General features: G+C 40.0%; 1 protein-coding gene across 1 annotated transcript; it reads right to left on the bottom strand.

The window, feature by feature from the left end:
• Window positions 1-1,591: 1,591 nt before the first annotated feature.
• hepacam2 (HEPACAM family member 2) lies at window positions 1,592-27,666 on the bottom strand. Its single transcript, XM_015955855.3, has 9 exons — window positions 27,497-27,666; window positions 23,944-24,297; window positions 23,575-23,862; window positions 11,048-11,347; window positions 2,810-2,935; window positions 2,470-2,491; window positions 2,362-2,396; window positions 2,006-2,079; window positions 1,592-1,915 (listed from the first exon to the last, which is right to left on the bottom strand). Exons 1-9 carry the CDS (start codon window positions 27,552-27,554, stop codon window positions 1,805-1,807), a joined length of 1,368 nt encoding a protein of 455 aa, XP_015811341.1. The 5' UTR covers window positions 27,555-27,666; the 3' UTR covers window positions 1,592-1,804.

Below are 27,666 nucleotides of genomic sequence, written 5' to 3' on the forward strand. Positions count from 1 at the left end.
CGATCCAGGGTCTAAGGCAAATCGGATTAGAAAATAGCGTTTTTAGCCCTGTTGACTTGCATTCACTTTTTCGTTCGTCCGGGGACCCATGAACTGACCGGAAAGGGAGGAGACTTAGGCTCCCTATATGCGTAGATGCCCCGTGGACTGGCGCTTCCTGTTGAAGCTGCTGTAGTGACCGGCCGCCATCTTTGATGGGTCTCCATTTGGCCCAAGTGCATTTCTCCTGAGGAAGGTGTTTATCCAACTAAAAAACAAACTTCATTACGTCTTCCCACATCAGACACATGGTATGGCGTGATAGTTAAAATATAAATATAATTAAATTAAATAATATTAAAAAATTTAAATATAAAATCCCAACAGGAAGGCTTGGAAAAGTCCTTCATGATCTGTTTTCAATAGTGCGCCGGTTGTTGCAACCGTAGGTTGTACAAATTACAGGCATAGTTGGGAGAGTGAGGACACCCATCCAATATGGTGGTAACGCTGTTACGCTCTACAGTGCCCAATGGGGTCTATGGTCAGATGAGGGAATTAGTAAATTAAAAGACTTGCCTTTCAGCTCAGCTCTGTCTTGGTCCATCATCCTCCCACCACAAGATACCAAAACATAATCCAGAATTCTACCTTTTTCCAGAAGTAAATTATGGGGTCATCACACTGGTTTCATTATTAAAATTTTATTTATGATATGTTTCCTCTTCCTGTAACTTCTTTCAGTCATGGATTTTCCCCTAACTCTAGCTCACCTAGACTTTTTCCTCAAAAACAAGGAAATGGGCCGTTCAAAGACAGAAATGCAACAGAAGGTTGCATGACACTATTCTGCCTCTCACATTGAACGATGATCCTATCAGATAATTAGAGCAACATAACCTTCTGGAGCAATGTTTAGTTCAAATATATATATATATGTGTGTGTGTGTGTGTGTGTGTGTGTGTGTGTGTGTGTGTGTGTGTGTGTGTGTGTGTGTGTGTGTGTGTGTGAAAACTAGAACACTTTTCTATCTGGGCCCCTGAAATAGAAATCTATGAAATAGCGCAGTTAGATATAAAATCTCAATTAAAAAACTGCTTCCTAAAATTTACCATTGTTTTTAACAAAAAAGATAGAATAAATAGGAAAATTCTAAACAATTCAAAGTCACCATAAGGACAGTTTAATTCTCCCTGTTTTTATTTTATTTATTTATTTCTTTGGTTCATTGAATTTATTGGTTAATTTGGAGCTTCTAAAAGAGTTTCAGCAAAACAGCCTGATGGAATAATTTGTATTAAGACTTTTTCAGAAGAATTAATCTATAATATTTACAATAAAGCTGAATATTTTTCTTTCCAGAAAAGGTGTTCTTTTCTCGCCCAGCATGAAACGTAATTAAAAACAAATCAGTCAGACTCAAAAACACATTTCTTTGTTTTAGAACCAGTGTGTTGGACTTTCTATCTTTGGTCCATTCAAAGTGATTTTAACTGGCATCTATGACCTGCTTGATTTAAACATTTTCACTCTTGAATGAAATAAAAAAATGTCACTCACATTTCACATTTTAGAAGTATCAGCCCTGACACACATGTTTATCCTTAAATAACATCAAGTATAGCAGACGTTAATGGTCTGTGTCAGACTTCAACAGTAACAGTGCAGAATCAGGTTTTGTACCCAACAGGTCTCCTTCATCCCTTGTGCAAAGTAGGGCAACAAAACATGGAGCGTCAGGCTTTAGAGACAAAAACTTGAAGCAATAAAGCCAAATGGAAGTTTTCCATTGTTTAAACAGCCTCTCAAGTTTCCACCAAGTAATTAGTTCAGCAAACTCTGACTGGGGGATTCGGGAACGTGTCTGATCACATCGTAGATGGTGGTGTGCATGTCTTGTATCGACTCAAGCCGAGCAAGAGATCTGCATGACGCCTAGGGGAAAAGTTATGTGTTGGAAATTTTTAGGAAATTAATGTGAAAATGTTTCTTCTATAAATTTGCATTTTAGTGCACAAACTATACCTGAGTAGACTCCATTTTGCCTGGTATGGAAACAAACTCATAGATGCCAAAGTCCTCTGATGCATCTTCATGACCTGCTGATGCACATGTTTCAGTGTTAGACCAACATTTGGATTATGCCATAACACCAGAAGATCCGGGCCTGCTTCTCAAAAAACACCATACATTCATTTCCCTTTATACTTTATGTTTCTCCCAGTTCAAACCTGTTTTTCTGCATCAACTTAGACTAAATCCAGAGCCATAGTCATCCTTTCCTTCATGCAACATTACGATGTAATCTTAGATGTGTTAAAATGTTAATGCAGGAACAATGAGGGAAGGTTACAGCATCTATGTGGCAGTGTCAAATTTACCTGAGCGATGTGGTCGTTTCTGCTCAGAAAATGGTCTAAAAAAAAGTTATGTTAAACATAATTTTAAAAAAAATTCCACGTTATTTGTCTTTTTTGATTGAGACATACCTGTTGTAAATGCTCATGAGAACTGTTGATGTGAAAACAACAGAAATACACAATTATCCACCAATTCAAAACTGGCATTATATTCAAATGCAGAAGTTACTTTGCTCCATCTTATCTTCACTTTGGCTAAAATTTTCTAGTTATTTACGTTTCTGAGCAACTTCATCATGTGAGTAAACCAACATGGCAGACAAACGTTGTCATTTTACAGATTTTAGTATCACATTTCAACTCAAATCTCCACACTGGAACCTTGGAGGTGTTGAACGGAGTTTAGAATTTGTTCTTGAACTTCTTCAGGAAGCCCCTCATGTCAAGACCAAGAGAATGAGTGTCTAACCTCTTTTAGGATGACACGTTCTCCTGATGAAGAACAGCAGCACACAGCTAATGATGAACAGAGAGCAGACAGCGATGACTGCTACTGGAGACACAGAGACACCATCTTGGGTGTGTTTTTCTTTCCCTGTCAATACAAAACATCATCAGATGTGATCTGAACATAAATTAAGTAAAACAGCATCAATTGCAGTTGGTTCCCTAGTTTGGTGGGAACCAACATTCTTTGTTGTCCTGTTTCTGGATTCTCGTAAAAACGTGAATAAACAAAGATAAGACGTTTCAGTTGTCGGTGTCTCTCAAGTTGAATGAAATGAAAATGTGCTAACATGTGGCATTTAGCTGAGTCTTCCAGTGCTACTCATTCCAACAGAAATCAGAAGTTATAATGTTTATCATGTTGTATTTAAATCTGGTTATTAGTACACAGGATATGTTCTACTTATATGTGACTATAAGGATTCTGAAATTGTGTCCGTTATGAACATGTCCTTAAAGACCAAGTTCACTTTTTTTCAGTACATTTGCTCTAGTAAAGCCACACTAGGGGTTGTATGAACTAGCCGACTAGTTGACTTCACTGCTCTGTAGTGACTTTTTATGACTGTCATCGACTAGTCGCTGTCACGTGATAATGAGCGACAAGATGCAGTCCTCGGAAAAGACAGCAGGTGATGAGCCCCTGCGCGTTGGGATGCAACGCGCTGTGCCAGAGCGTTGGTACTGACACCCGCGGTAAAACGGACATTTAACAAAATTGTGACCTTTACCCTCTTGCAATTTCACCTTCCCCTCACCCCCATCCTAACCTTAACCAGCTTGCGCAAGCAAAGCTCTGATCGTTGACGCGCTCCAGACATCTGCGTCCTGAGCACGGCCACAGTAACATTATCAAATCAGGTTTCACCACCTCAAAAACTAATTTAACACGCGATCGTTCATGTCTGCTCATTTCCTTTTATGTTTTCTGTCTTTTATTTGTGCCTGATGCTTTTCGCTGTTGTGGAGCGGAGCGCATCACCTGTTTTGTCCTCCGGTGACGCACCTCACCGATGCGGCCGGCGAGCAGCGCGCACTCCGCTGTTTTTGCGGTCGGTAGATCTTTTAGAACTGCAGTTCAAAGGTAACTCATAAGGTGAATATATATGAACCCAGGTAGGAGTTTTTCTTTAGGATTGAGAGGAGATACAGGAAGATAATAAACAGGCAGGACAGAAAAATAGTCAAATAAAAACAGCTTTGTTTTTGTACCTGGCTGCAACAAACAGACACCATTGAAGGAAATCAGAAGTGAGGAACAGAAAATGAAATAATTATTTGAATGTTTAGAGCAGCAGGAACTCTGAGAGGCTGCAGGCGCATCAATGAGTTTGCGGCCGCTGCGCAGGGGGAGGGGGGAGAGGGCTGAAGCTGAGTAGTATAGATGCAGAAAATACCGTTGTTAAAAGAGATGTGTTTAACTTTGAAAATCTAGGCGCAATTTTAATTGTCAAAAGCTCCAGCAACACCCCCCCCCCCCCCCCCCCCCCCCCCCGCGGCGCTGCTTCAGGTGTATGACGTCATCAACGACTAGTCAAAGTTGACTCGATTTTCATTACTTGACTGTCGACTTTAAAAAAAATTAAGTCATGCAGCCCCTAAGCCACGCTCATCTACTTCCAAACCATGGGTTCCTCAAAATAAGAAAAAGTAATGCATGTCCATCCATCAATCCATTTTCCTCTGCATATCCGGGGTCGGGTCGCAAGGAAAGTCACTAAGCAGAGAGGCCCTGACTTCCTTCTCCTCAACCACTTGAACCAGCTCCTCTGGGGGATCCCAAGGTGTTCCCTGGCCAGCCGAGAAACATTGGTCTTCCTTTAGGTCTCCTCCTAATAGGACGTCCCTGGAAAAACCTCACCAGGGATGTGTCCAGGAGCCATCCTAACCAGATGCCCGAGCCAGCTCAACTGACTCCTCTTGATGTGGAGGAGCATCAGATCTACGCCGAGCCCCTCCCGGATGACCTAGCTTGTCACCCTATCTCAAAGGGAGAGCCCAGACACGCAGTGGAGAAAACTAATTTTGGCTGAATACAAGTCAAAGTGGTTATCAAAGCTGCTTTCTAATCCACTTTGCTTTACACCCTGACTCACACATACTGTATGTTGTACTTCAATTTAAGTTAAAGCAGTTATGTGTGTTTCGACTTTTTTTGTCACATAATTTAAGATATATTAGCTTGTAAAAATTTGTGATTGAAATGGCTACAAATCAGTCGTTGCATGACATCACTGCAGAATCTCTTCTCCCCTGCTAACTACCACATGGCCAGATTTATAGTGTTTTCTCCACTTTTAATTCTCCATTCATCCTGGAAGAAGGATTCAAAGCTCGCTAAACTAATCTTTCCTCTTCTCTGTAGTTCGATTTTGTCGATTTGGTGAGACAAACATTTGTAGTCCTGCACACCTTTTAACACAAAACCTAAAATGGTTTAGGATCTGTGTGGGGACAAAAGCTCTGGTGCTCCTGTTTCAGGAAGCAAAAGTTAGAAAAAGGAGTTGGGAGCAGAAGACGGCAGGTTTTGTAGTCCTTTCTTGATTTTGGACATCTCGCTGTTATGTATAGTAGGTAGGAAGCAGGAAGCAGTTTCTTCATCCAATTGGAACTTATAAGAGAGACGAACAGGCTTGCACGGCATCCATTTTGCTTTTCTCAAATTCCTCTGAACTTCTTTATCTCGGCATCAGCCTAAACTGCTCCCACTGTTCAGAACCCAACACCCACCTCTGAATGGCCTACAGCAAAGTGACTCTACCACTGACTACGTTTGCTTTGCAATGTTGATGTTTTATCTCCACAAATAAAATAAAAAAACCTGAAGGAGTGTTGCCGTGTGGTGCAAGTGCTAATGGCAAGTGGGATGAAAACCAGTTAATTGAGTCCATGAATGCAAAATTTCATTGTGACGTGAGCCTGAAGCTGATACAAGAAGTAGGGTTGGAAGACCAATTTTACATTTAGCCTGCATAAACTAGTTATTTAACAAATAACAAGTAAAAAAATGTTTCTCAGTAAACTTGGCTTATTTCTCAATACCAAAGTGTACTAGTACATGCTTGCGTACTTGACAAGTAGGTTCTTTGCAAGTACAGCTTGAAGTCCGTTTTACTGAGTACGGAAGGTTGAGGACAGCACTGGGAACAGAACCAAACTCTGTTACGTCATGGCAAGCGCTGATTTATGCTGCGATTAAAAAAATGACCTGAAATAAAAGTAAAACTCTAGTTTGTCCCTTAAATAACAAAATAACAATGAATACATTATATTTATATAATATTTGGTTCACTTCATATTTAAATTGATAAAATACCAGCATTTCCTACCATTAAATGAAGAAAAAAGTTTTATCAAAAGCTATTTAAGGCAATGCTCCTTTTGCTCTGAGAGTGGGTTAGCTTATTAGCATTTTGTGGTATCGTGAAGAAGAAGAAAAAAAAAAAAATATATATATATATATATATAATAGACAACCTTATATTTATTTGTATTTTATTAAAACACTCCAGTTCTGAGCTCTCTCCTCTGCCATTTACCGTTAGGGTTTGTAATAAAATGCATTATGGGATATCCTGCTAGCTAGGGCTGGGCGATATGACGATTTTAGACCGTTTTACGATCTACACATCTGACGGTCTGTCATTTTTGAGAGACCGTTTCATCACGATTCACAGCTCTGCTGTTGAATTTCTGCCTCTGAATGAAAAGGGAACTTACCTCAGGCGAATGACACGCCTTTGTTTGACCCTTAACCAATCAGAGTGAGTCATAGTAATATATTAGTGCCCCGCTTGTTTTCATTTGTGTGTGAACAAACATGGCTTCGCCGCGACTGAGCGACAACGAGGTTTTCGTTCCGAAGAGGAACGCAGGGTTTCCTTAGCGCGCGGCGCTAACAACTTAGCGACGTGACATGTCTCAGAGAAAGCGTAAAAACACGTTGGACGCTTCTTCTGAAGCAGGAAAATAACACCGCTTCTTAAGCAGAGCACGACGTCGCCTCGGCTCGTTCACCCTCTGCCGAGCCGGTGTCGGTACCGGACTGAGCTCGGTCACTGGGTCGTTGGAGCTGCCCCGTGACTGCCTGATGGAAAACCGGCGGGTTTCATCAGACTCGTAGTTTCTTGTTCTTGCTGGGGACCCCCTGTATTTTACCGCTCCCTCCTGCAGTCTTCCCCTATTAACATTTAAAATGATTCTGTAAACTCCGTGTATCGATAGAAACAATCTCTGCCTCTGCCAGCTGCAGTAAATGTAGTTTCCAAATAATAAGAGGTGCATTCATCTGTGTATCTCCTTTGATCCGCATTAGTGATATTCTCAGCACCAGAACAGTGAAGCAAAGAAAGATTCCTGAGTTTGTTAGTAATTTTATTTATTAGGTGCATCTAACCTGTTCTATTTTTCTCTGAAATGAGATCAAATCAGTGCTTCTATGGGTTGTCTCCAATCTGCACTGGAAAATTTTACTTTATTTAGAGACTTGTTGCAGAAAATATTCAGAATGCGTAGTTATTTGCTACCACAAGCGATCTCTGGTCCAGCCGCACATCAGAGCCGTATTTGAGCTTAACTATCCACTACATGAGCAACTGGGAGCTACATAGTATTTTGAACAAGTTAATGTTTGCACACTACGTTTGCAATTGACATGTTTGCACTTTAAATATGTTTACGATTTTAATTTATGTTAAGTTACTTGAAAAACGAGAAAAACTGATTTTTGTAATTGTTTCTCTCAGGGCTTTTATCATCTCTGGTGTGAGTTTAAAATATAAGTGTGTTAGCACTGTGCTGATTATCCCTAATATGAATAAATGTTTATTTATTCAATGTTTCTCTTCTTTAATACGCAATTGAAGTTATGCTATTCATGGATAAAAAATCGTGATAAAATCGAAATCGTGATAAAATATTGGAAAAATCGTGATATTCTATTTTTGCCATATCGCCCAGCCCTACTGCTAGCCCAAGTCTGCAGAAGTACGTGTTGATGCATCCTCAATACAATGGGTGGAAAAGGAACACATCTGGGAACTTTGAGCATACTTGCCTTGATACGTACATGGAACAGTACTTGGACCAACGATGATGATGTGTCACAAGGGCATGAAGACACAAGTCCAGACAGGTACTACATTCAGGCCCCGCCCCGCCCCTCCCATCTAATTTCTTCTTCTGTAGTACCCATTCATTAGAAATTCCTTTAATAATTCTAATTTTTCCTTTATATTGTTGGGGAGGTGAATGCGATTTTTGCATTTTAAATTTCTGATTCCACCAATAATATTTTAACATTTCTATGTGCTAGTGTGGATATTTATCCACTGCTGCTTGGAACGTGGTGCTGATTATAGCTTCAACTCCACAGGAAGTCACCCTGACTTTGTTTATGTTTTCATTACCTTCAGAACCAGAGTGGCCAGTTTTACATGGTTTGCCGTATCATTGGGTATGTGACCATTTATGTTTATATTTTCCATGTTTAACACAAATATGCATCTATAGATGGACTGGAGCAGCAAGTACGTGATGTGGTTTTAGTCATTGCTTATGGTTTTGTCCTAAAGTCTACTGTGACTCCTCCGTTTTGTAACTAACGCAAAAAAGAAAGCCACTTGTCTTTGCTAGCTTTAGCTTTATAACATGGTTTCTGCCACAGTTTCATGTTCTGAGTGTCAAATGTTGTTTTTGTGTGTTGTTGGCATTTCTTGCTTAATCTTTATTAGTTCTTGGTGTTATGTCTTTGTTTTTATTTGGTTTCTTTATTCTGCTGCTCATTTCACCCAAGTGTCAGCCAAAGACCCGACTCTTCAGTATTAATACAACCTGCCCTAATAGTTCTGCATTTCCTCATCTCATTATCACCTCATTTAACCTTTTTCATGTTTCATGTTTCCTGGTTCCCTGGGGATCTCTGTGTACTTTTTTTATTTGTGCTTGTCGTTTTCTTTAAAGACTACCTGTTGTTTTTATATACATTTACAGTTGTTATTGAATGCTTTGTGAGCCATTTTCTGTGGAAAAAATCTATTACGCTACCGTTTATAGAGAACGAAAAGTACTAAAGCACAGCACAATATGGAGTCTTATTTCCTGACATTTGGACATCTCTGCTCTGATTGGCCAACAGCAAAGTGACTCTGCCCCTGACTCTGTTTGCTTTGCAGCATTGATGATTTATCTCCACAAATATCACAAGCCTGAAAGAGTTCTGCCATATTGTGGAGTTGCTCATGCTAATGGTTAGCTTGTACTTGTCATGACTCCCAGTCTTACACCCTCCTCTGCCTCTGCTGCCTCCTCAATCAAGCCCTCAGCCACTTAATTACCATCACCTGCACCCTGTCATCAGCTCATCTCACTCACCTGCTCCCCCTGCTATATATCCACCAGCCAGCCACCAGTTCCCTGCCAGTTTATTGAACACTTCTTGCTAGTAGATCTTCCAGCCTTGCACCTTGCCTGATCACAGCCTCTGGACCTCGTTTTCACGCCTGACCCCTGCCTAGGACTCTGCCTGCCATCTGCCTTTGCCTGTCTTTGACCCCTTCTCTAGCCTGCTCCATTTACCTGCTTCGCCTCGTTCTGGTTTTTGACCCACACTTCCTCTCCGACTCTGTCTCCAGCCTCGCCCTCCTCCTGTAACGCCACATCCAGTAAAGACTTTTTAAGGAACTTTACTGTTTGGTGTCATCATGGGTCTTCCAAGTTCTGGTCGTAACAGTACTAGCTTTATCTGTTTGCGGCTAGTGTCGGAAATAGGGGTAGAAGACTATTGGCACATCTAGCCTGACCATTATTCAAAAATAACAAGTAAAAACAGTTGCCCAGTGAACTTGTTCTTTAAGTATTGTTTAACTCAGTTCAGCCCTTGTTGCCTCTCAGGCCCTGTCCACACGTAGCCGGGGATCTGCCAAAGCGTAGATATTTTTCTACGTTTTGGCCTGTCATCCACACGAAAACGGAGATTTTCACATGAAAATTGATCTTTTTAAAAACTCCGGCCAAAGTGAAGATCTGCGTTTTCTCCGTTTTGGGTGTCTGCGTGTGGACAGACAAAACTGAAGTTTTAAGGTCTGCACCGTCACTTTCCGCGACAAAAAAGTGCTGACATCACGTGTGTGACCTGCGTTTACACTAGCCGACAGCATGGATGCCTCAGAGCTGCGCTCGCTTTATCAATTGTCCAAGCGCTTTTTGCTTGTTTGTTTTTGCAAGCGGAATTACTGCTCCTTGCGGAAGACCACAGACGAAAGACGAGGTTAAGAACGGGGGAAGTGCTGCCGCCTACAGGTCTGGCATGTCCTTAACAACGTATTTATCCGGGTACGTGTGGACAGAGTTTTTTTTTAAACAAGGTGGTGTGGATGCAAGTTTTTGTTGGGGCGGATATTCGTTTTAAAAAAAACTGGCTACGTGTGGATAAGGCCTCATTTTCTACATGAACATGCTTGTTTGTTACTTCATGATTGATTTGACTCAATTTTACTTTAATAAATAAAACACATTAAAGATACTTTCTGTCCTTGCTAAACACAGTCTCTGTGATTCTGCTAACAGGAAACCACAGCTATAAAAATGTGTGCACCTGCTGCCTCCGTTCTGCATCTTTCCACCTAAAACAAACAAGATAGGAATCTTCATGCTAACAAAAGTACAGCAGGATTTAAACACGGTGAACACCTTAAACAAAAATAAAACCTACCAAAGAATAGTCGGGTCAACTTTTGCATTTTGGAAAATAAAATAAAAAAACATGGCTTAACACCCAAACTCACTTTTAGAAAATATTCTGTTAAACCATTTGACACAACCACTGTTGATTCTCTGAACAGCATTTTAAAGCCAGTATCAGCAGCAATCATGTCTCTCTCAGTATCACCAAAACAACATATCAATTCAGCACACAGAAACTCTGCATGCTATAAAACTTAGTCAATAAATACAACAGCTGTCATCCATTGTTTACTTTCCCAGACACTGAACTCTGAAACGAGACGGCAGGCGCCAGAACCTAGCAACAGACACAAAACGACTCTGCAGGTAAATCAACTGTTCCCTAAACCAGCCACTCTTAGTCACGGAGAAAAATAATTTCTCCCTTTTTTTTGGCGCATCATTTTGTTTACAGTGTTTATCATATCAAAACCTACCCACTCTCTACCCCCTCTTGCCATGATCAACCACTACCCACCTGTTCCCAAGCTGGCCACCACCAGAGTAAACTGGGCCTCGTCCTGCTTCTGCGTCTCATTGTTGAAAGCACGACACAGGTACTCCTCGGCCTGGGCCAGTCTGTAGAGCTGGACCTCCAGCTGTGGGCCCTCTGTGATGATTTCACTCTCATTGTGACTCTTGGAGATCCAGACATAGCTGTTTGGTGGGTTGGAATCTGCTTGGCATTCCAGGAAGACCAGCTCTCCAGGGTTGATGGTGAGCACCTCTCCTGTGCGAAGGCCTTGGCCAGAGTTCACTTTCAGGTTGTATGGGCCATCTGTGTGTGGGTCGGAGAAACGTGACAGTTAGTTCCATCAAACACAACATGTTCTGAAAACATTAAAATGTTCTTATTTAAAAGCATAAAAGAGTTTAGTAGCAAAGATACATAATGAATCATATTATGTGAGACACCTTTGAGAAGGTTGGCAACCAAATAGTGAATTAAAATCAGACATAATTACATTACAGTATACCTTGTGGGTAAATTGTTTAAAACTTGAATGAAAATTGCTGACAACATCCTTAACAGAATGTGATAAAAAGGTGAATGAGTGAGTGACCTGAATCAGAATTAAACAGTAGTTAGACTGAGGGACCACACAAAGGGATTTGTTCAGCATCACAAAATTCTAGAAAAATCAACCTTTATGAAAACCATAGCTGATCACTGGATCTTTATCAGGCATTTACAGCATCTATGTGAGAGTCATGCTATAATGTTGGTCACACAATATTGGATTCACTCGGTGTCAGGTGTTTTAAGAGGTTTTTGTGTTTACTTGCTCAATAATCCAACATTATTGCTCAGTGCAGTCACACAAACACAGATTAGGTCAGTGTTTCCCTACTTGTTTTTACTTGTTTACCCTCCGAGACATTTCATCATGCCACAAGTACCCCCTGAGACAAATGCGTTGATGATTCTCCAAATGTAGAATGTACAGCTGATTATGAAATGAAAATCATTTAATTAAAAAAACACGTCTCATTTCCTGTCTGGCTCATGTGAATTCTTTAATTTTATAACAATCCTCATGCAACACCAAGAAAAAATAGACTTCATGCAAAAACTTTCCGGAGCACCACATTTGGATCCAGATCTGGATCCACACCACACCACAGCTGCTGTAAATACTCTGATTGGACTCAATGAGTTTTTTATTAGTGCAAAACTGGGCTGCATCCAACCCGCATGTGTGAACGAGGCTTCACTGCCTTTCTCAGTAGCAGAGTGTCATGCAGCTGTACAGTTCTGATCTGGTCTGGTCTTGTGGTTGTTGTAAGCCTTTTTTTGCTTTTTTCATTGATAAAAGCTGGATTTGTTAGTTATCTGGGTAGAAACGGGCCACACGGCCTAAAATCTTTAATGTGAAATATTATTTACTTCTGTTTATACATGTCAAAATTACTGTTTTTGAACATTCTCTCATACAAGATTAATTGTAGAACAAATACTTTTAACAAGTATAAAATGTCATTTAAAGGGGCTTTACGGAGTTTTGAATTTTTATGCTCGTGATTGCCCCCTCAGGCCAAAAGCGTAACGGCAGCTTCAATAGTAGGCTCGTGCACGAGGCGCGCATGCTGGTTTGGAAACAAGACATAGGACTTATGCCAGAGTTACTGGAGATAGAAACACAACTGAGGATGCTCCGCAGGAAGAACTCCAGTCACTAGAACAACAAGTGTTGAGCTTCTTGCACAGTAAGAACATTCATATCCAAAGTGATGCAATATCAATCTGTCATACCCTTCTGAGAAAGGCAGACAAATTAAAACCAGTCATCATAGTGCGATTTACCAGTAGGAAGTACAGAAATGAGTTGTTGAGGCAAGCAAAAAAACTGAAAGGTACAAATGTGTACATAAATGAACACCTGACGAAAAAGAATGAAACAATAGCCAAAGAAGCAAGGGTGCTGAGAAAACAAAAAAAATCACAGCCACGTGGACAAGAAATGGTGTTGTATGGATTAGAGAGCAAGAAGGTCTAAATGCAAAAATGATCAAAGAGTTGAAAGATCTGGAAGTGTTACAGGGTAAAAGATGATTTATTGTGTAGCACTGACTAAATAATGGATAGTGGAAACAGTTTAACAATGGATATGGAAGTACAAATGAATTCATAAAGAAATAAATGGATTCCCATGAGAAAATATATGAACTTGACAGTAAAATAGACGAAAGTTTATTTGAGTTAAATATAAATAGTAATTATTATGCAGAAGATCAGCTAAATAGTGGGTTAACTAACAATGATTCATTATCAATCATGCACATAAACAGTAGAAGTTTAGTTTCCAAGATGTCAACAATAAAGGACTATTTAGGTAAATTTAAAAGTAAATTCAAAGTCATTGCCATTACTGAGACTTGGCTTTATGATGAAAGGATGACTGAAGTACAAATAGAAGGGTATGAACTTCATTTTGTAAATAGAATAAATAAAAGGGGTGGTGGTGTTGCCCTGTACATTAACAATGATTTAAAATGTAAATTAGATAAGAAAATGACTATGATGGAAGATAATGTTATGGAAATGGTAACAGTGGAAATTATCAATGACACATCAAAAAATATAATAATCAGTTGTGTATATAGAGCACCCGGTTCTTGCATCAGGTCATTTAAAGATAAAATAAATGAGTTTGTGGATCATATTAAAAACAAAACATTGTTTATGTGTGGGGACTTTAACATTAACTTAGAACATCCTGTTGGACTGAGAACATCAAGTGATTTTTTTGATATGATATATAGTTTAGGGTTGGTTCCTTTGATAAACAAACCTACCAGGATCACAACCCAAAGTGCAACAATAATTGATAATATATTCACTAATAGAAAGGAGGACGTTGTAAAAACTGGGATATTGATGACAGATATTAGTGATCATTTACCTATTTTCGTAGTGTCTAAATATCACAATAACAATAAAAATATCATAAAACATAATTTTATTAATTATAAAAGAAATAAATCAGTTAAAGCCCTGGAGGACCTAAATAAAGATCTTAAAATGCAGAACTGGACGGAAGTCTATGTCAGTGATGTGAACAATGCATATACATCCTTCATGAAAATACTGCTGAAATCGTTTAACAGTAGTTGTAAATTAATTAAAATAACAGGTAAAAGGGACAACCAACCATGGATGACTAATGGAATTAAAAATGCATGTGCCAAAAAAAATAGTCTGTACATGAGATTCTTAAAGTTACAAACAAAGGAAGCTGAAGATGGATATAAAAAATATAAAAATAAATTAGTAACAATAATTAGAAAACAGAAGAAAGAGTACTATGGTGAGCTATTGAATAAGAACAAAGACAACATCAAGACTACATGGGGAATAATAAATAATGTGATTAACAGAGATAACACAAATGCAAGACTCCCAAAATACTTTGTAAAGGACAATAAAGACATTTATGAAGTTAAAGAAATTTCTAATGAATTCAATGATTTTTTTTATAAATGTAGGAAGGAGTCTGGTGGAAAGCAAACCAATAATTCACGATACAATGAATACAATACCTAGAAATGTCAATAGTATTCTCCTTGACAAAGTAGATCAACAAGAAATAAGAAACATTGTAAAAAACTGGGGAAGCAAAAGATCAACTGATTGTGATGATCTGGACATGGTGACTGTAAAAGCTATAATTGAATCTGTCATTGAACCATTCACTTACATCTGTAATCTGTTACTATCTACAGGAGTCTTCCCTGATTTAATGAAAATTGCCAAGGTGGTTCCATTATTTAAGAGCGGTGATAAACAGAGTTTCACTAATTACAGGCCAGTGTCACTGCTTCCACAGTTTTCCAAAATATTAGAAAAAGTGTTTGCATTAAGGTTGGACAAATTCATTGACGAAAATTCAATTTTAAATCATGAACAGTGTGGCTTTAGGACCAAACATTCAACAGCAATGGCAGTTATGGATTTAGTAGATAAAATTTCATCAGCAATTGACAATAAAAATCTTTTCATTAGTGTTTTTATTGACTTAAAAAAGGCATTTGATGTCATTGATCATTCAAGGTTACTTCTTAAATTACAACGCTATGGAATAAGAGGGGTGGCGCATCAATGGGTTAATAGTTATTTACGCAATAGAAAACAGTTTGTTCAAATGAATAATGCTAAATCTGAATTAAAAGATATTTATTATGGTGTGCCACAAGGGTCAGTCCTCGGACCTAAACTGTTCATATTGTTTATTAATAACCTGGTAAATGTGTCGAATTTACTTGGCACAGTTTTATTTGCGGATGATACTACATTGTTTTATTCAGGATTAAATATACATGAAGTAACTCAAGTGATAAACAGTGAATTGATTAAAGTTAAAAAATGGTTTGATATAAATAGACTGTCACTGAACCTGAACAAAACAAACTATATACTGTTTAATAACAAAAGAAGCTGTGATGTATCTTTAATGATAGATGGAATGGAAATTCAAAGGGTAAAAGAAACCAAATTTCTTGGAGTCATGTTCGATGAGAGTCTCACGTGGAAATCACATGTAGGTTATATAAAGGGGAAAATTGCCAAAGCCATAGGGGTATTATATAGAGTCAAGTTTCTACTAAATTTGTCGGGGTTGTTAACATTGTATCACTCACTGATTGAACCATATTTATTTTATTGTTTAGAAATTTGGGGAGCCACTTGCAAAACTTTTACACAACCATTGTTCATTTTGCAAAAAAGAGCATTGAGAATCATTAATAACAGTAACTATAGAGCTCACACTAATCAATTATTCATTAGATACAAAATACTGAAATTTCCTGACTTGGTAGAGTGGAAAATATTGCAAATAATGTACAGAGCGAATACGAGTAATCTACCAACTAATATTCAGAAAATGTTTCATAAGAGAGTAAGTGGGTACATGTTAAAAGGAACTGATGTCTTTGAGAAACCTAGATTCAGAACCAAAGTGAGGGAATGTAACATTTCTGTAAATGGTGTAAGATTGTGGAATGCCATTAACAAGGAATTTAAAGAATCAACAACACTTGCAATATTTAAAAAATGTATAAAATCTAATGTATTTAGTAATTATGAAAAGGAGAATTATAATGTCAAAGATTAGACGTGAAAATATTAGAAAGTGACTGAGGTTACACTGTGTTTGTTTGGCGGATAATTTTATTTCGTAAAAAGGGGCAGAAATCATAAGATTTTTTCTTCTATCTGCTCCTTTTCATTCAAATGTTTTTTTTCAATATGTTAATGTATGTTGTATTTGTTTGTGTTTATTTTATACATTGTGAATGAAATAAAAGATAAAAAATAAAAATAAAAAAAACCAGATCTTCTGCACGAGAGTCCAACGTTTTACTAGGTGAACTAAAGCACAAGTAACATATTTTGTATCTGTAGCTCTTATATCATTGATGACAGCTGAAACTATGTTCAAGAACGGTTCGGAGCAAAAATGGCTATTTTGTTGCTAATTTGCAGGAAATATGTAGAAGAAAGTATCTAAGGGTCCTCAGAAATGTAGCTAGGTTCATCACTAGGCGTTAGGAACAGTGACAAAGTCCCTGAGTTGGCACTACCTCACTCTCTGCTGCTAAACCTACGGATAGCAAATGCTACGGGCTATGCCTGAGCGTGAATGTGCATGAAGCAGCCTGCTTGACCCGAGCAGCTCTCTTTTTCTGTGATTTTACAGAAAAACGGGTAATCACAGTAAAAATACCAGGGCTCATTCTACAGGACCAGGGCATTGCAGGAGAATGTATGAAGAAGAAATGTATTATTTCTATACATGTTTTGTTTATGTTTATGTTTATGTGCTTAGCAGACGCTTTTACCCAAAGCGACTTACAATTTATTTATTTTTTTTATAACCTATAGGGCATGTTGTGATCTGTGGGGGAAACCGGAGTACCCGGAGAAAACGCACGCATGCATGGGGAGAACACGCAACTCCACGCAGAAAGGCTGCAGCCGAGTTTCGAACCTGCGACCTTCGTGTTGCGAAGCAACAATGCTAACCACTGCGCCACCATGCAGCCCAGACTGTCAGACTTCCATAATGCCCCTTTAAAGAACATTTAACATTTAAAACTTATTTGAAATAATACAAAATCTTTCACATAGTTTTTATTCGGGCATCACAATATATCGTAAATATATCGTTATCACGATATCAGCATGCACAATATGCATATCGCAAAGAACAGATAAATATCGCAATGAATGGTCAGCTCAAATGTTTGCTAAACATAATGCCTTCTGTCAATCAAATTGAAGCTTTGTTTTTTTTTAAACTAATCAAATAAAGCTCTTCACCCATTTGGCCAAATGGGTGGGTTCTCATAGGTTAGATGACTGCCCCTGAGGCGAATGGAACTTCATTTTGATAGTTAGCAAACACCTTAGCTTTGACCTGCTCTTTTTGCTGATTCTGCTTTTCCCGGGATCCACTGATTGTCTTTTCTTGTTCATTTTCTTTTTCCCTTTCCTCACATCTTTTGCTTTTTTTATTTTCATGATTTTTTTTATTACTGTTTTTGATTATTCTTGTTCCTGAGTTACATTTTTATTTATTACAAGTAATATCGTCATCGCAATATTAATTATTGTTATTGAATATCGCAGGTTTTCCTAATATTGTGCAGCCCTAGTTTTTATGTTCTTTTATGATTATTTTTCCAAACAACGTCACACAAAAATTCTCAAAATGAGTAAAGATGAAGATAAAATGAATGAAAATTAAATGCAATACAAGCTGAATGTGATGAAAACACAGAATTCTAAATAGTTTCAACTGAAGTGACATAAAAACAGAAACATTTCTTCTTGCTGTTCCAACTGTTTTATTTGATAATTTTTCATGTTTTTCTTTTGCTCATAGTGAAAAACTGCGGGTAAAATGATGCTTTACTGCATTTTTTCATTGACAAAATGTAAATGAGGCTGGAGGTTTATTGTTATTCTCAGCCTTTAGTTGATTAGTTCTCAGAACAGCTGATGAGCGGGTCGCTTTGCTTAGCACACACACACACAGAGCGAGAGAGAGAGAGAGAGAGAGAGAGAGAGAGAGAGAGAGAGAGAGAGAGAGAGAGAGAGAGAGAGAGAGAGAGAGAGAGAGAGAGAGAGAGAGAGAGAGAGAGAGAGAGAACCCAGAGTGCTTTATTAACAAAATGTATGCCTCCCCCTGCCACATGGGGGCCATATGTAGGAACATAGTTTGAGGCTCCCATAGTAAACTATCCTTAAGCTGTGTGTGTGTGTGTGTGTGTGTGTGTGTGTGTGTGTGTGTGTGTGTGTGTGTGTGTGTGTGTGTGTGTGTGTGTGTGTGTGTGTGTGTGTGTGTGTGTGTGTGTCTGTGTCTGTGTCTGTGTCTGTGTGTGTGTGTGTGTGTGTGTGTGTGTGAGTGTGAGTGTGAGTGTGAGTGTGAGTGTGTGTCTGTGTCTGTGTCTGTGTCTGTGAGTGTGTGTGTGTGTGTGTGTGTGTGTGTGTGTGTGTGTGTGTGTGTGTGTGAGTGTGTGTGTGTGTGTGTGTGTGTGTGTGTGTGTGTGTGTGTGTGTGTGTGTGTGTGTGTGTGTGTGTGTGTGTGTCTGTTTCTGTGTGTGTGTGTCTGTGTGTGTGTGTGTGTGTGTGTGTGTCTGTGTCTGGTGTGTGTGTCTGTGTCTGTGTGTGTGTGTCTGTGTCTGTGTGTGTGTGTGTGTGTGTGTGTGTGTGTGTGTGTGTGTGCGTGCGTGCGTACGTGTGTCCGTGCGTGCGTGCGTGCGTGTGTGTGTGTGTGTGATAGGGCCCGACAGTAACAAGGAAGTCAAACGGGCCATACTGTGACGCCAAAGGATGACTACTCCTGACGCGGACCCGCCCCTTCATTGCTTGAAGTGGGGCAAGGATGACGCAGAAAAGGAATAAAGGCTGAATAAACGTGATTCAGCAAATTAACATCTTTAACCTATAGAGAAAACCTAGTCCAACAGTCCCATCATGGAGGCCACGTTTAAGTAAATCCACAGGTATTTCACATAGGTATAAAACAGTCTGACCAATCACAGCAACCCAGATTGTTTTCCTTGCTACACAAACATCTCAGATAGACACATTTGTTGGAACTCCTCCACAACAATAATAAGAAGAATATAAATAGAAACAGTTTTCCCAGATGCCCCCCTCTGGAGCCAAGCCTGGAGGTGAGGCATGTTAGCGAGCACATGATGGCCGGGCTTTCACCCATGGAGACCGGTCGGGCACAGCCCGAAGAGGAAAAGTGGATCCCACTTCCCATGGACTTACCACATGTGGGAGGGGCCAAAGGGGTCAGGTGGAATGGGTGATGGGTAGTAGCCAAAGGTAGGGACCTTGGCGGTCTGATCCTCGGCTACAGAAGATGGCTCTCGGCATGTGGAATGTCACCTCTCTGGTGAAGGCCTTAGTTGGTGTGTGAAGTTGAAAAGTCTCTGGTGATCTGACCTGCATCTCTAACAGTGAGAAGCACCTGGAGCACTGCATTGCTCCCGTTCCAGTCTCAGCTTATTCCGTTTACAAAAGTGAAACTTACGGTCCGTGTTAACTTTCATTTTCAATGTAGTTACCAGCTGGAGCTCAGCAGTAACCTCCCATGTGATTATGACACCTCCCTCTGTTGCACCCAGGCATAATCTGCATTCACAAGTTCTTTAATATTACTACCAACCTCGGTGCCAGGAATGCACCAAAATTCCCACAAAGCCACGCCGCCACGACACGTTCATAAGACACACCGTGGCGGCAGTATTACGCTGATTTGCCAGCATGGTGTGTCTTGTGAAAAGGGCTTTAGAAAAAATGGGAGAAGCTCGTCCATTCGAGAGGAGCCAGCTAAGGTGGCTTGGACACCAAGAGGGAAGTCTGGGCCTCTCTGCTTAGGCTACTGCCACTGTGACCCGTCTCTTACATGGACGAAAACGGATGGATGGATCTTCCACAATAAAAAAAGTGTCTCTGAATTAACTTGAAACTGGCCAAAGTTGGGTAGCATTCCTTTTTGTTTAATACTTATTTAACACTAACCTGATTAATTGTTTGACTGAATATTTCATTTAACAAATAATAATTTCAAGGACAAAAAAGCCTTGGCACCCTCAATGTGATGCTTTATGGCAGCAAGTGTTGCTTGAATCATGGCCAATAGGCAACCTCTGTAAATCTGGGCTCCTTTAAGAATAACTAGGAATGCCTTATTTTGCTTAGAGTGTTTGGTTTTGTGTTTGGGATCATTACATTGTTGAAGGACCCATTAATCACAACAGAGACCAGTCTCTCCAGTCTCAATCAGTCCTGCATTGATCTCCAAAACAAAGCTGAGATTCCTTGATGTTACGCAGCAGGTGGAGTGTTCTTTTCATCAAACATTTTTTTCCATCTCTAAACTTGGATTCGGGAATCTGATGTGCTTGTCGTTTTTCTGGAGGTTGCACTCCCAGGGACTTTTGACCCTAATGGCCATCTGTTGGTAAGGTCTTACTCGAACACAAAAATGCTCCGGAGAAGGCGTTAGCATTGGCCTCACGTTAAGTGTTCGGCATTTTAGATTCTCAGAATTTTGTTGGGTCCTCTGTGTGCTCGTGTTTGGTTGTTAATCTTGGAATTATTAAGCAAAGATGGCTAGCTGTGGTAGTTGAATAGGGTAAAACGCTGTACTTTTAACATTATGCTGCTTAGTCAAAAATGGGCTGAAATATGATGTGCTGGTGGGGCTGGGACTCTGTAACATCTTCCTTGTTCAGAACCAGGTGGCCGGGGCGTGCATCTGATTGACTTTGCTGCTCCACCGTGGTCTGAGATCTGCTGGGCTGCCACTGCAGAAGGAGGACGGTACTGTCTTCCTCCCTTCTGCATTCGCTGGCCATCCGGCACATGTGCAAGACAGGAGCAGTGCTTCTCGCTTGTGGAGCTCTCTGAGGGAGACCAGAGAAACACCCCAGCTTTGTGACTTGATGCATGTTCAATCATTCAACCATGTTTTCCTAGCTAAAAACACCTAGAAACCTCTGTAAGCTTAGCTTAGCTCAGTTAGCTTGTAGCTAAATTAGCTAAGACTAGCGGCTTACATCCTCACAGGCAGGCTCTCAGCTCCACCTAATTGCCCATTTTTGTATCGTCCGGGAGTGGAGACGTGTGACAAAGCCAATGTGGCAGTGTGAGCGTCCTGTCACAGTGTCCCGATTGATCATGCGCCCTGTCTACTTGGTCAAGGGGATGTCCCTTTGGCTGACTGGTTAGCACACGTGACTCTCACCTGGGAGTCTGGGGATCGAATCCCGCCCGGGCCCTCGTTTCTCCACCTTGCCACAACAAGATGGCAGTGGTGGGAGCCGCCCTTTAGGTTTCAATTCAGCTCTTCAAAAATCTATAGGTGATGTCCTGTATGTTTTTCAGTCATTGGTTATAATAAGAAACAGGAAGGAGACCTTGTTAAAACAGTCTGAAGAGATAAAAACACCTCATCCATAACATCAAACCCAACAAAACCATTGGTGCTTTATCCGTGTTCTCACACCTGTTGTATTAGAACAGAGGAGCTCTGTGAGGTTGATCTGATCTCATGCAAATGTTTTCCAGTAACAGGCAGATATTGTTAGCAAAGTAGGCTGATGTCACAGAAATGTACATATATGATTAAATAGTTTCACTGGAATGAATCAAAAGGGGAAAAGCTGAAAGGAACGTCATTTTATTTGGTTTGAGACTGAAACAAGACCTTTGTGTCAAACGTAAACCCTTTTTCTTTTCTTCCTGTAACATGGGAGGGATAACTTGAATATAATCAGGTGTGATGCCAAATTTCAACCTTAGTCAGAATTCATCACTGTTAAGCGTTCACTTTGTTTATTGCCCAACTGTTCAGCACAATAAATAAGATTATTTAGTGAACTTTTTTTTGCAGCCAATAAATGGATATTTAGTTCAAGTCTTAGAGTTAGAACTTTACTCTCGTGTTGATACCACTCCTCATCTCCAAAGTTTTTCAACACATCTGACCAGAAAAGTTCGCAAATTGTTCGTGAATGTTTCCATATACGCCAAGTAGCTCGCTTCTGTAGCATGCGACGCACCATGGTAGCTCGCCTCCTACGGTACCATCTCCTGGATGCGTGACGGATATGGAATTAGGATTGGGACAATATTACATGTAACTTGTACCAAGCTTTGTAACCTGTAGCATGTTTTGTAACTGTAACTTTCATTTTGTAGCATGTAATTCTTGTTTTGTAACACGTAACTTTTGTTTTGTAACACATGATATTTGTGACGTAAAATGAAACTTTCATTTTGTAACTTGCAGAAAACAATCAACGTACAAGTTTCAAATCACAACTCTCAAAACACACATCTCAGTCTACAGTTACAAAACTCAAGTCTATGAGTACAAAACATTTTGTCCCAATTCTAGCTTCCTTCCCAAAGAACCAATGACAGGTTTTATCAAACCAGCCAGTCATGAGTCTTGGATTCCTGTCAAAGACTATTCCTGTTGTAAGGAAGCTAGTATTGGGACAAAATATTTTGTACTTGACAACTTGAGTTTCGTAACTGTAGCCTGAGATTTGTGTTTTGAAAGTTGTGATTTGAAACTTGAACACTGATTATTTTCTGCAAGTTACAAAATAAAAGTTTCATGTTACGTACCAAAGTTACATGTTACAAAATGAAAGATATATGTTACATAACAAAAGTTATGTGCCACAAAACAAAAGTCACAGTTACAAAACATGTTACAAGTTACAAAACTTGGTACAAGTTAAACGTAATATTGTCCCAACCGTAGCTCCATAGGCGGAGCACTTCACAATGCTTCCGTGATTCTTTCATTAACCATTGAGCTTCATCATCCAGGTCTCTTATGCATCTTCGTGTGTGCAGAATTGTGCTTAGCATAAGTCCGATCAGTGAGAGGAATTCTATCACTTCGTCGGCCATGTTTGACTGAATAGCTTTGTGTGGGGAAATGACGGATGTACGCCCGTCGCACTATGTTTACGCAATATCCAGGTACAGCCTCACCATCCCCCACCCCCTCCCCCTCAGACACCTGGATCTTTTCCCTGTTGTGTGAAGGCAGCCGAAAGGACAAGTTCAGGTGGGGGGGGGGGGGGGGGGGGACAAGCTCAGGTGCAAAAGTGGTGTGTCTGAAAACACAGTTATGGTTAAAGACCAGACTGAATTGTCCACACATATTTCAGAAAGTCTATCTGGAAAGGGCTTTGGACTCACATCAGGAGGTGGGAATGGGATTAGCCCACACCACCAAATGTTTGCCAGTTTAAAAGAACACATTGGTATTTTCTTTGTGCTTTTACATACAGAAAATGTTACGTCTTATTTTACTCAGGGCTCCAACAAAAATGATCATAAATGGGTGTTTTATCACCTAAAAGGCTTCTGTAAATTGTTCAAGTTGTCCATTTCCTGCTGTTTTGGGTCAGAAACATAAGAAAAGGAGAAAAACGGATAGATGTCTTGTTACTTACAGTAAATGCTGAGATCCATGGTCCTGCTGTACTTGCTCTGGCTCACTGAGTTGTTGACCACACAGCAATAAGCTCCCCTGTCTTCTTTTTTAACCGGGTTAATCAGCAACATGGAGTTGTCTTGGCTGAAGTGGTGTCTGTCACTGGGTTTCAGTGGGAGCCCGTCCCTCTGCCACTGGAACACAACCCTTGTTCCTCTCTGAACAGAGCAAGTCCAGGTTACATTGGCTTTGTCTTCTATGACTGGATAAGATGGGGTCTTCTCAATGAGTGGGCCAGAGACAGGGACTAGGGAAGAGGAAAGAACAAGAGCTGATGAATCAGGAGCTCTGCTGAATTTCACCATCTTGCCATGTGAACACAACTCACCGTCTACCGTTACATGAATCACTTTGTCCTCTGTGATGACTGTCCGGTTGTGGAACTCTACATTAAGGCTCAGATGATAATCCCCTTCATCATCCTGGTTTAATCTCAGGATAAGCAAAGAAACCTTGGGTGGTTCGAAGAGGAGGTGGTTGCGACGGACCATGTTAATGATTTTAGTGCTGTTGGTAAATGTGACCAGCACCGTCCTGGTGCCACTGGGATTGGTGTGAGACCATGTTCCCTGGATCTTAGCCACATCCAAGGAAAACGAGGTCTCCACTGACAGAAGCAGGGGGTTCTGTTCAGTCCCATGACGAACCAGGGAGGGAATGTGGATGAACCTGCTGCTGACGTCTGTGGAGATAGCAGAACGTGAGAAGAAGAGGATCTGTTATTCATCGCTCCTGTTTTTAGATTCTGAGAGCCAACCCAAAGATTTCAACCAATATGGTCTCTGATCAAATGCTTTATTTGGCAGTCAGCACTGATGTAATGTAAGTTTCATTATATGTGTGTTTTTATGCTTTTTCTTCTTATTTGATAAAGCATCTTCTAGGGTTCTACACCCCCCAAGGTGCTTTACAACACAACCAGGCCTTCACACACACGCTCACACCCTGGTGATGGAGAGCTTTTATGTTCATGTTAAAAGCAACAATGACGGATTTTATTTGGATATCTGGACTTGGTCAACACTTCAGAGCAGTGGTTTCTAAAGCTGGGGTGCAGACCCCACTGTGGGTCAACAAGAACTACACGGGGTCTTGTGTTGGTTACCAGAAATCTCAGTTAAATTGTGAAACAACTGTTGAAGCTGTATTTCTAGTGTAATTGTCACAAAAACTCAACCAAATGATTATAAATGAATTTAAGTGAACATAAGCTGAATTATTGAACTTTTGAAGCAGGTTTTTATCATCAGTTCAGAGATTTCTGGAATCGTATGTCTTGACAAATGCTATTTTGTGGGTTTGAAGCTGAAACGTTTGGAAACATCTAAAATGTCTTGATGTTATTTAGACTGAAGAAGTGGTGGTACATGACAAAAAGAGCTGTTTGTTACTCGACTTTAGATGAAAGATGCTTTGAAAATGTTCTAAATACTTATTAATCATCCGCAAAACTACTAACTTTTTTCAGATCCTCATTGGTCTCAAGTCTTATTCCTGCATCACTATTTAGATAGTTGTTCTTTTCCAAAAGCAGGTATGTCGTTGTCTTAGATAGCCGATATTAGAAATAGTGGAACGTTCACACACCTTTTGTCTTTTCAGTGTGAAGTTGATAGAAACACGGAAAAAGACAAGTTAGTCATCAAGTCTGTGATTACTGACGAGAATAAAATGTTATCATTTTAAAGTTGGAGTCATTGTAAAGTTTCATGAGTAACACTGTAAAAAAAACCAGCGTAGATTTTACGGTAAAACGCCAGAATGGTACGGGCAAAACCTTTTTCTTTTACAGTAAGAAGGTATTTTGTTATTATTTTAATGGGTAAAAACAGCACTGAAGTCAGGATTTTATTGTAGAAGAAAATGTTTTTACTTGAAGAAAAAACATCGTTTTACCATGAAACGAGCACGTAAATAATCTATAAGATTAAATTTTTGTAACTAAAAACAAATTTTTTCCCACTAAAAGCAAATTTCAAAGGGTTTTCCTTATTACACAAAATTATCCATCGCTGTTCATTTCATAAAATGAAATAACTGATTAACTGGCATTAAGGTCACAACCGGTTATAATAGCTTTGCCTGCTTAATTGCTGTTCACATCTTTCAACTGCACTTGTGGGTAACATTGTAACAGCCAAAAGCGGTGTCAGTAACGACATCAGCAGTAAGGCCTTCAGGTGCATTCAGGTGTCAGGTCGGTTCAGCCAGACCTCACCTAAATGCTGCTAAGCACACTGGGAAACAGGATGTGAACTTCTTACACCGTTACCAACAATTAAAGCTGTATGTTTTTCCATAAATAAATGTAGAAATCATAGTGTTTTACCTTTTAGAAACTTTAAGGAAATTTTCCATTAAAAAAACGATGCAAGAGTGCTTTGCAGTAGAATTATGTCTTTTTACAAAGAAAATATATACAAATTATCATTTATTCTCAGCAACTTCACATAAAATCAACTGTTTTAAATAGTTTTAGAGTTGACGGGTTTTCCCTGTCATGGTTTTGCGGTGAATTCACATATACGGTTATTTTGTACAGTGTAGAATCTGGACATTTATTGCGGCACTTGTAAAAATCCTCACGGGGGTGGTTTTATTGACTAAACAGTGAGATGGGAACTAAAGCTGAGGGTTAATGCTGCATCCTGCTTTTCCAACTGTCCAGGTCCTGAAATGGTGGTGAGTTAATATTGACCCAGCTCACCGCAGGGTGTCCTGGTTGTCAGACGAGCACAAGGCTGCTCTGATCCTGAATTTGTGGTGAAGTAATTGTTGATATATTCAGTGCCTCTGTGTGTTTTGGCTGCAGTTTGTTGCTAAGCAGTTTATCCGCTGGTCAAGCTCATTTAAAAAGCATCAACTGAATTACAGCATGGCCTTCACGGAAAACAGTTTTGGTGTTTTCCGGAATAACTCAGTCACTCATAGTTGTGTCTGTCCGATCCACGCTTCCTCTTCCTCCTTTTCACCTGGTGTTGACGATCACATCACAACCAGTGAGTGTCAGGTGTCCGAAATGACACGTGCAGAGCAAAGAGCCACAGCAACACAATCCACTCTCCAGACGGCGGGTCAGGGCGTGTGCGCGTCCGAAGCAGGAGTGTGCCTGTGTGTTCACCAGCCGAGCGGCGATGAAAAGTGTGCCCAACCCGCTCCTTCACTGTTGTCCCCTAACAGCAAGGTAATGGTTGTGGTGATTACAGGGACAATGGGCTTTAAGGTGAGAGGATGTCTTCATTATTTAACACACACACACACACACACATTTAAACAGCTACATGTGGAAACCCACTCACACCTGCTCCCTGTCGCCCTCACACACCTCCACATTGTTTGGATGCTAAACAAAGTCACTGGATGTGTGTCCAAATGCCACCATCTTCTATGAATAAGACAAATAAAGCTTCTCAAGAAAGGTTGATGATGCAAACATCAAAGCAGAGGGAGAGTCCATGTTTGTGGCACGTCTTTGTTAGTTTATCATGTGAACTTGGGTCTGAACTAGCATATGACCTGGGCTGCTTAATCTTTCCACTGACGCTGTTTTGTTTGGTCTCAAGCTAACTATAGAAGCCTACTCTGTATAGTCACGTTGCAGTGACTATGGAAAGGACATGCAAAAGAAACAACTCCAAAAGAAACACTTGAGGAGTCTAACTTGAACCGATGAAGGGTGCCGAGATGAACTTTTGAGTTTTATCCTGTTTGGGGCTCAAAATTTGACTCAAAAATGTACATCACATATTCTGACATGGACTACATGCGCAGTTTCTATGTTACCCAGTAACAGTTTCACTCTGCCAACCAACCAAACACCTCGATTACCCTTCATAACTAAAACACAGCCTCCCATAACAACACTGACACAAAATTCTCACCTGTTAGGATGAACAGGACAGGCAAGACGTATAAGGCTACTCTTCTGGTGGCCTCCATGGCATCTTATTTGTTTAGGAATATGTGGGACTTCTGTCGTGTAGGCAGGAATTGTGGGATGTCTGTCAGAGGACAGAGGAGGAAGAGAAAGAGGAGGAGGAGGAGGAGGAGA

The sequence above is a fragment of the Nothobranchius furzeri genome, chromosome 11, assembly GCF_043380555.1.
Source record: "Nothobranchius furzeri strain GRZ-AD chromosome 11, NfurGRZ-RIMD1, whole genome shotgun sequence".
NCBI classification, from domain to species: domain Eukaryota; kingdom Metazoa; phylum Chordata; class Actinopteri; order Cyprinodontiformes; family Nothobranchiidae; genus Nothobranchius; species Nothobranchius furzeri.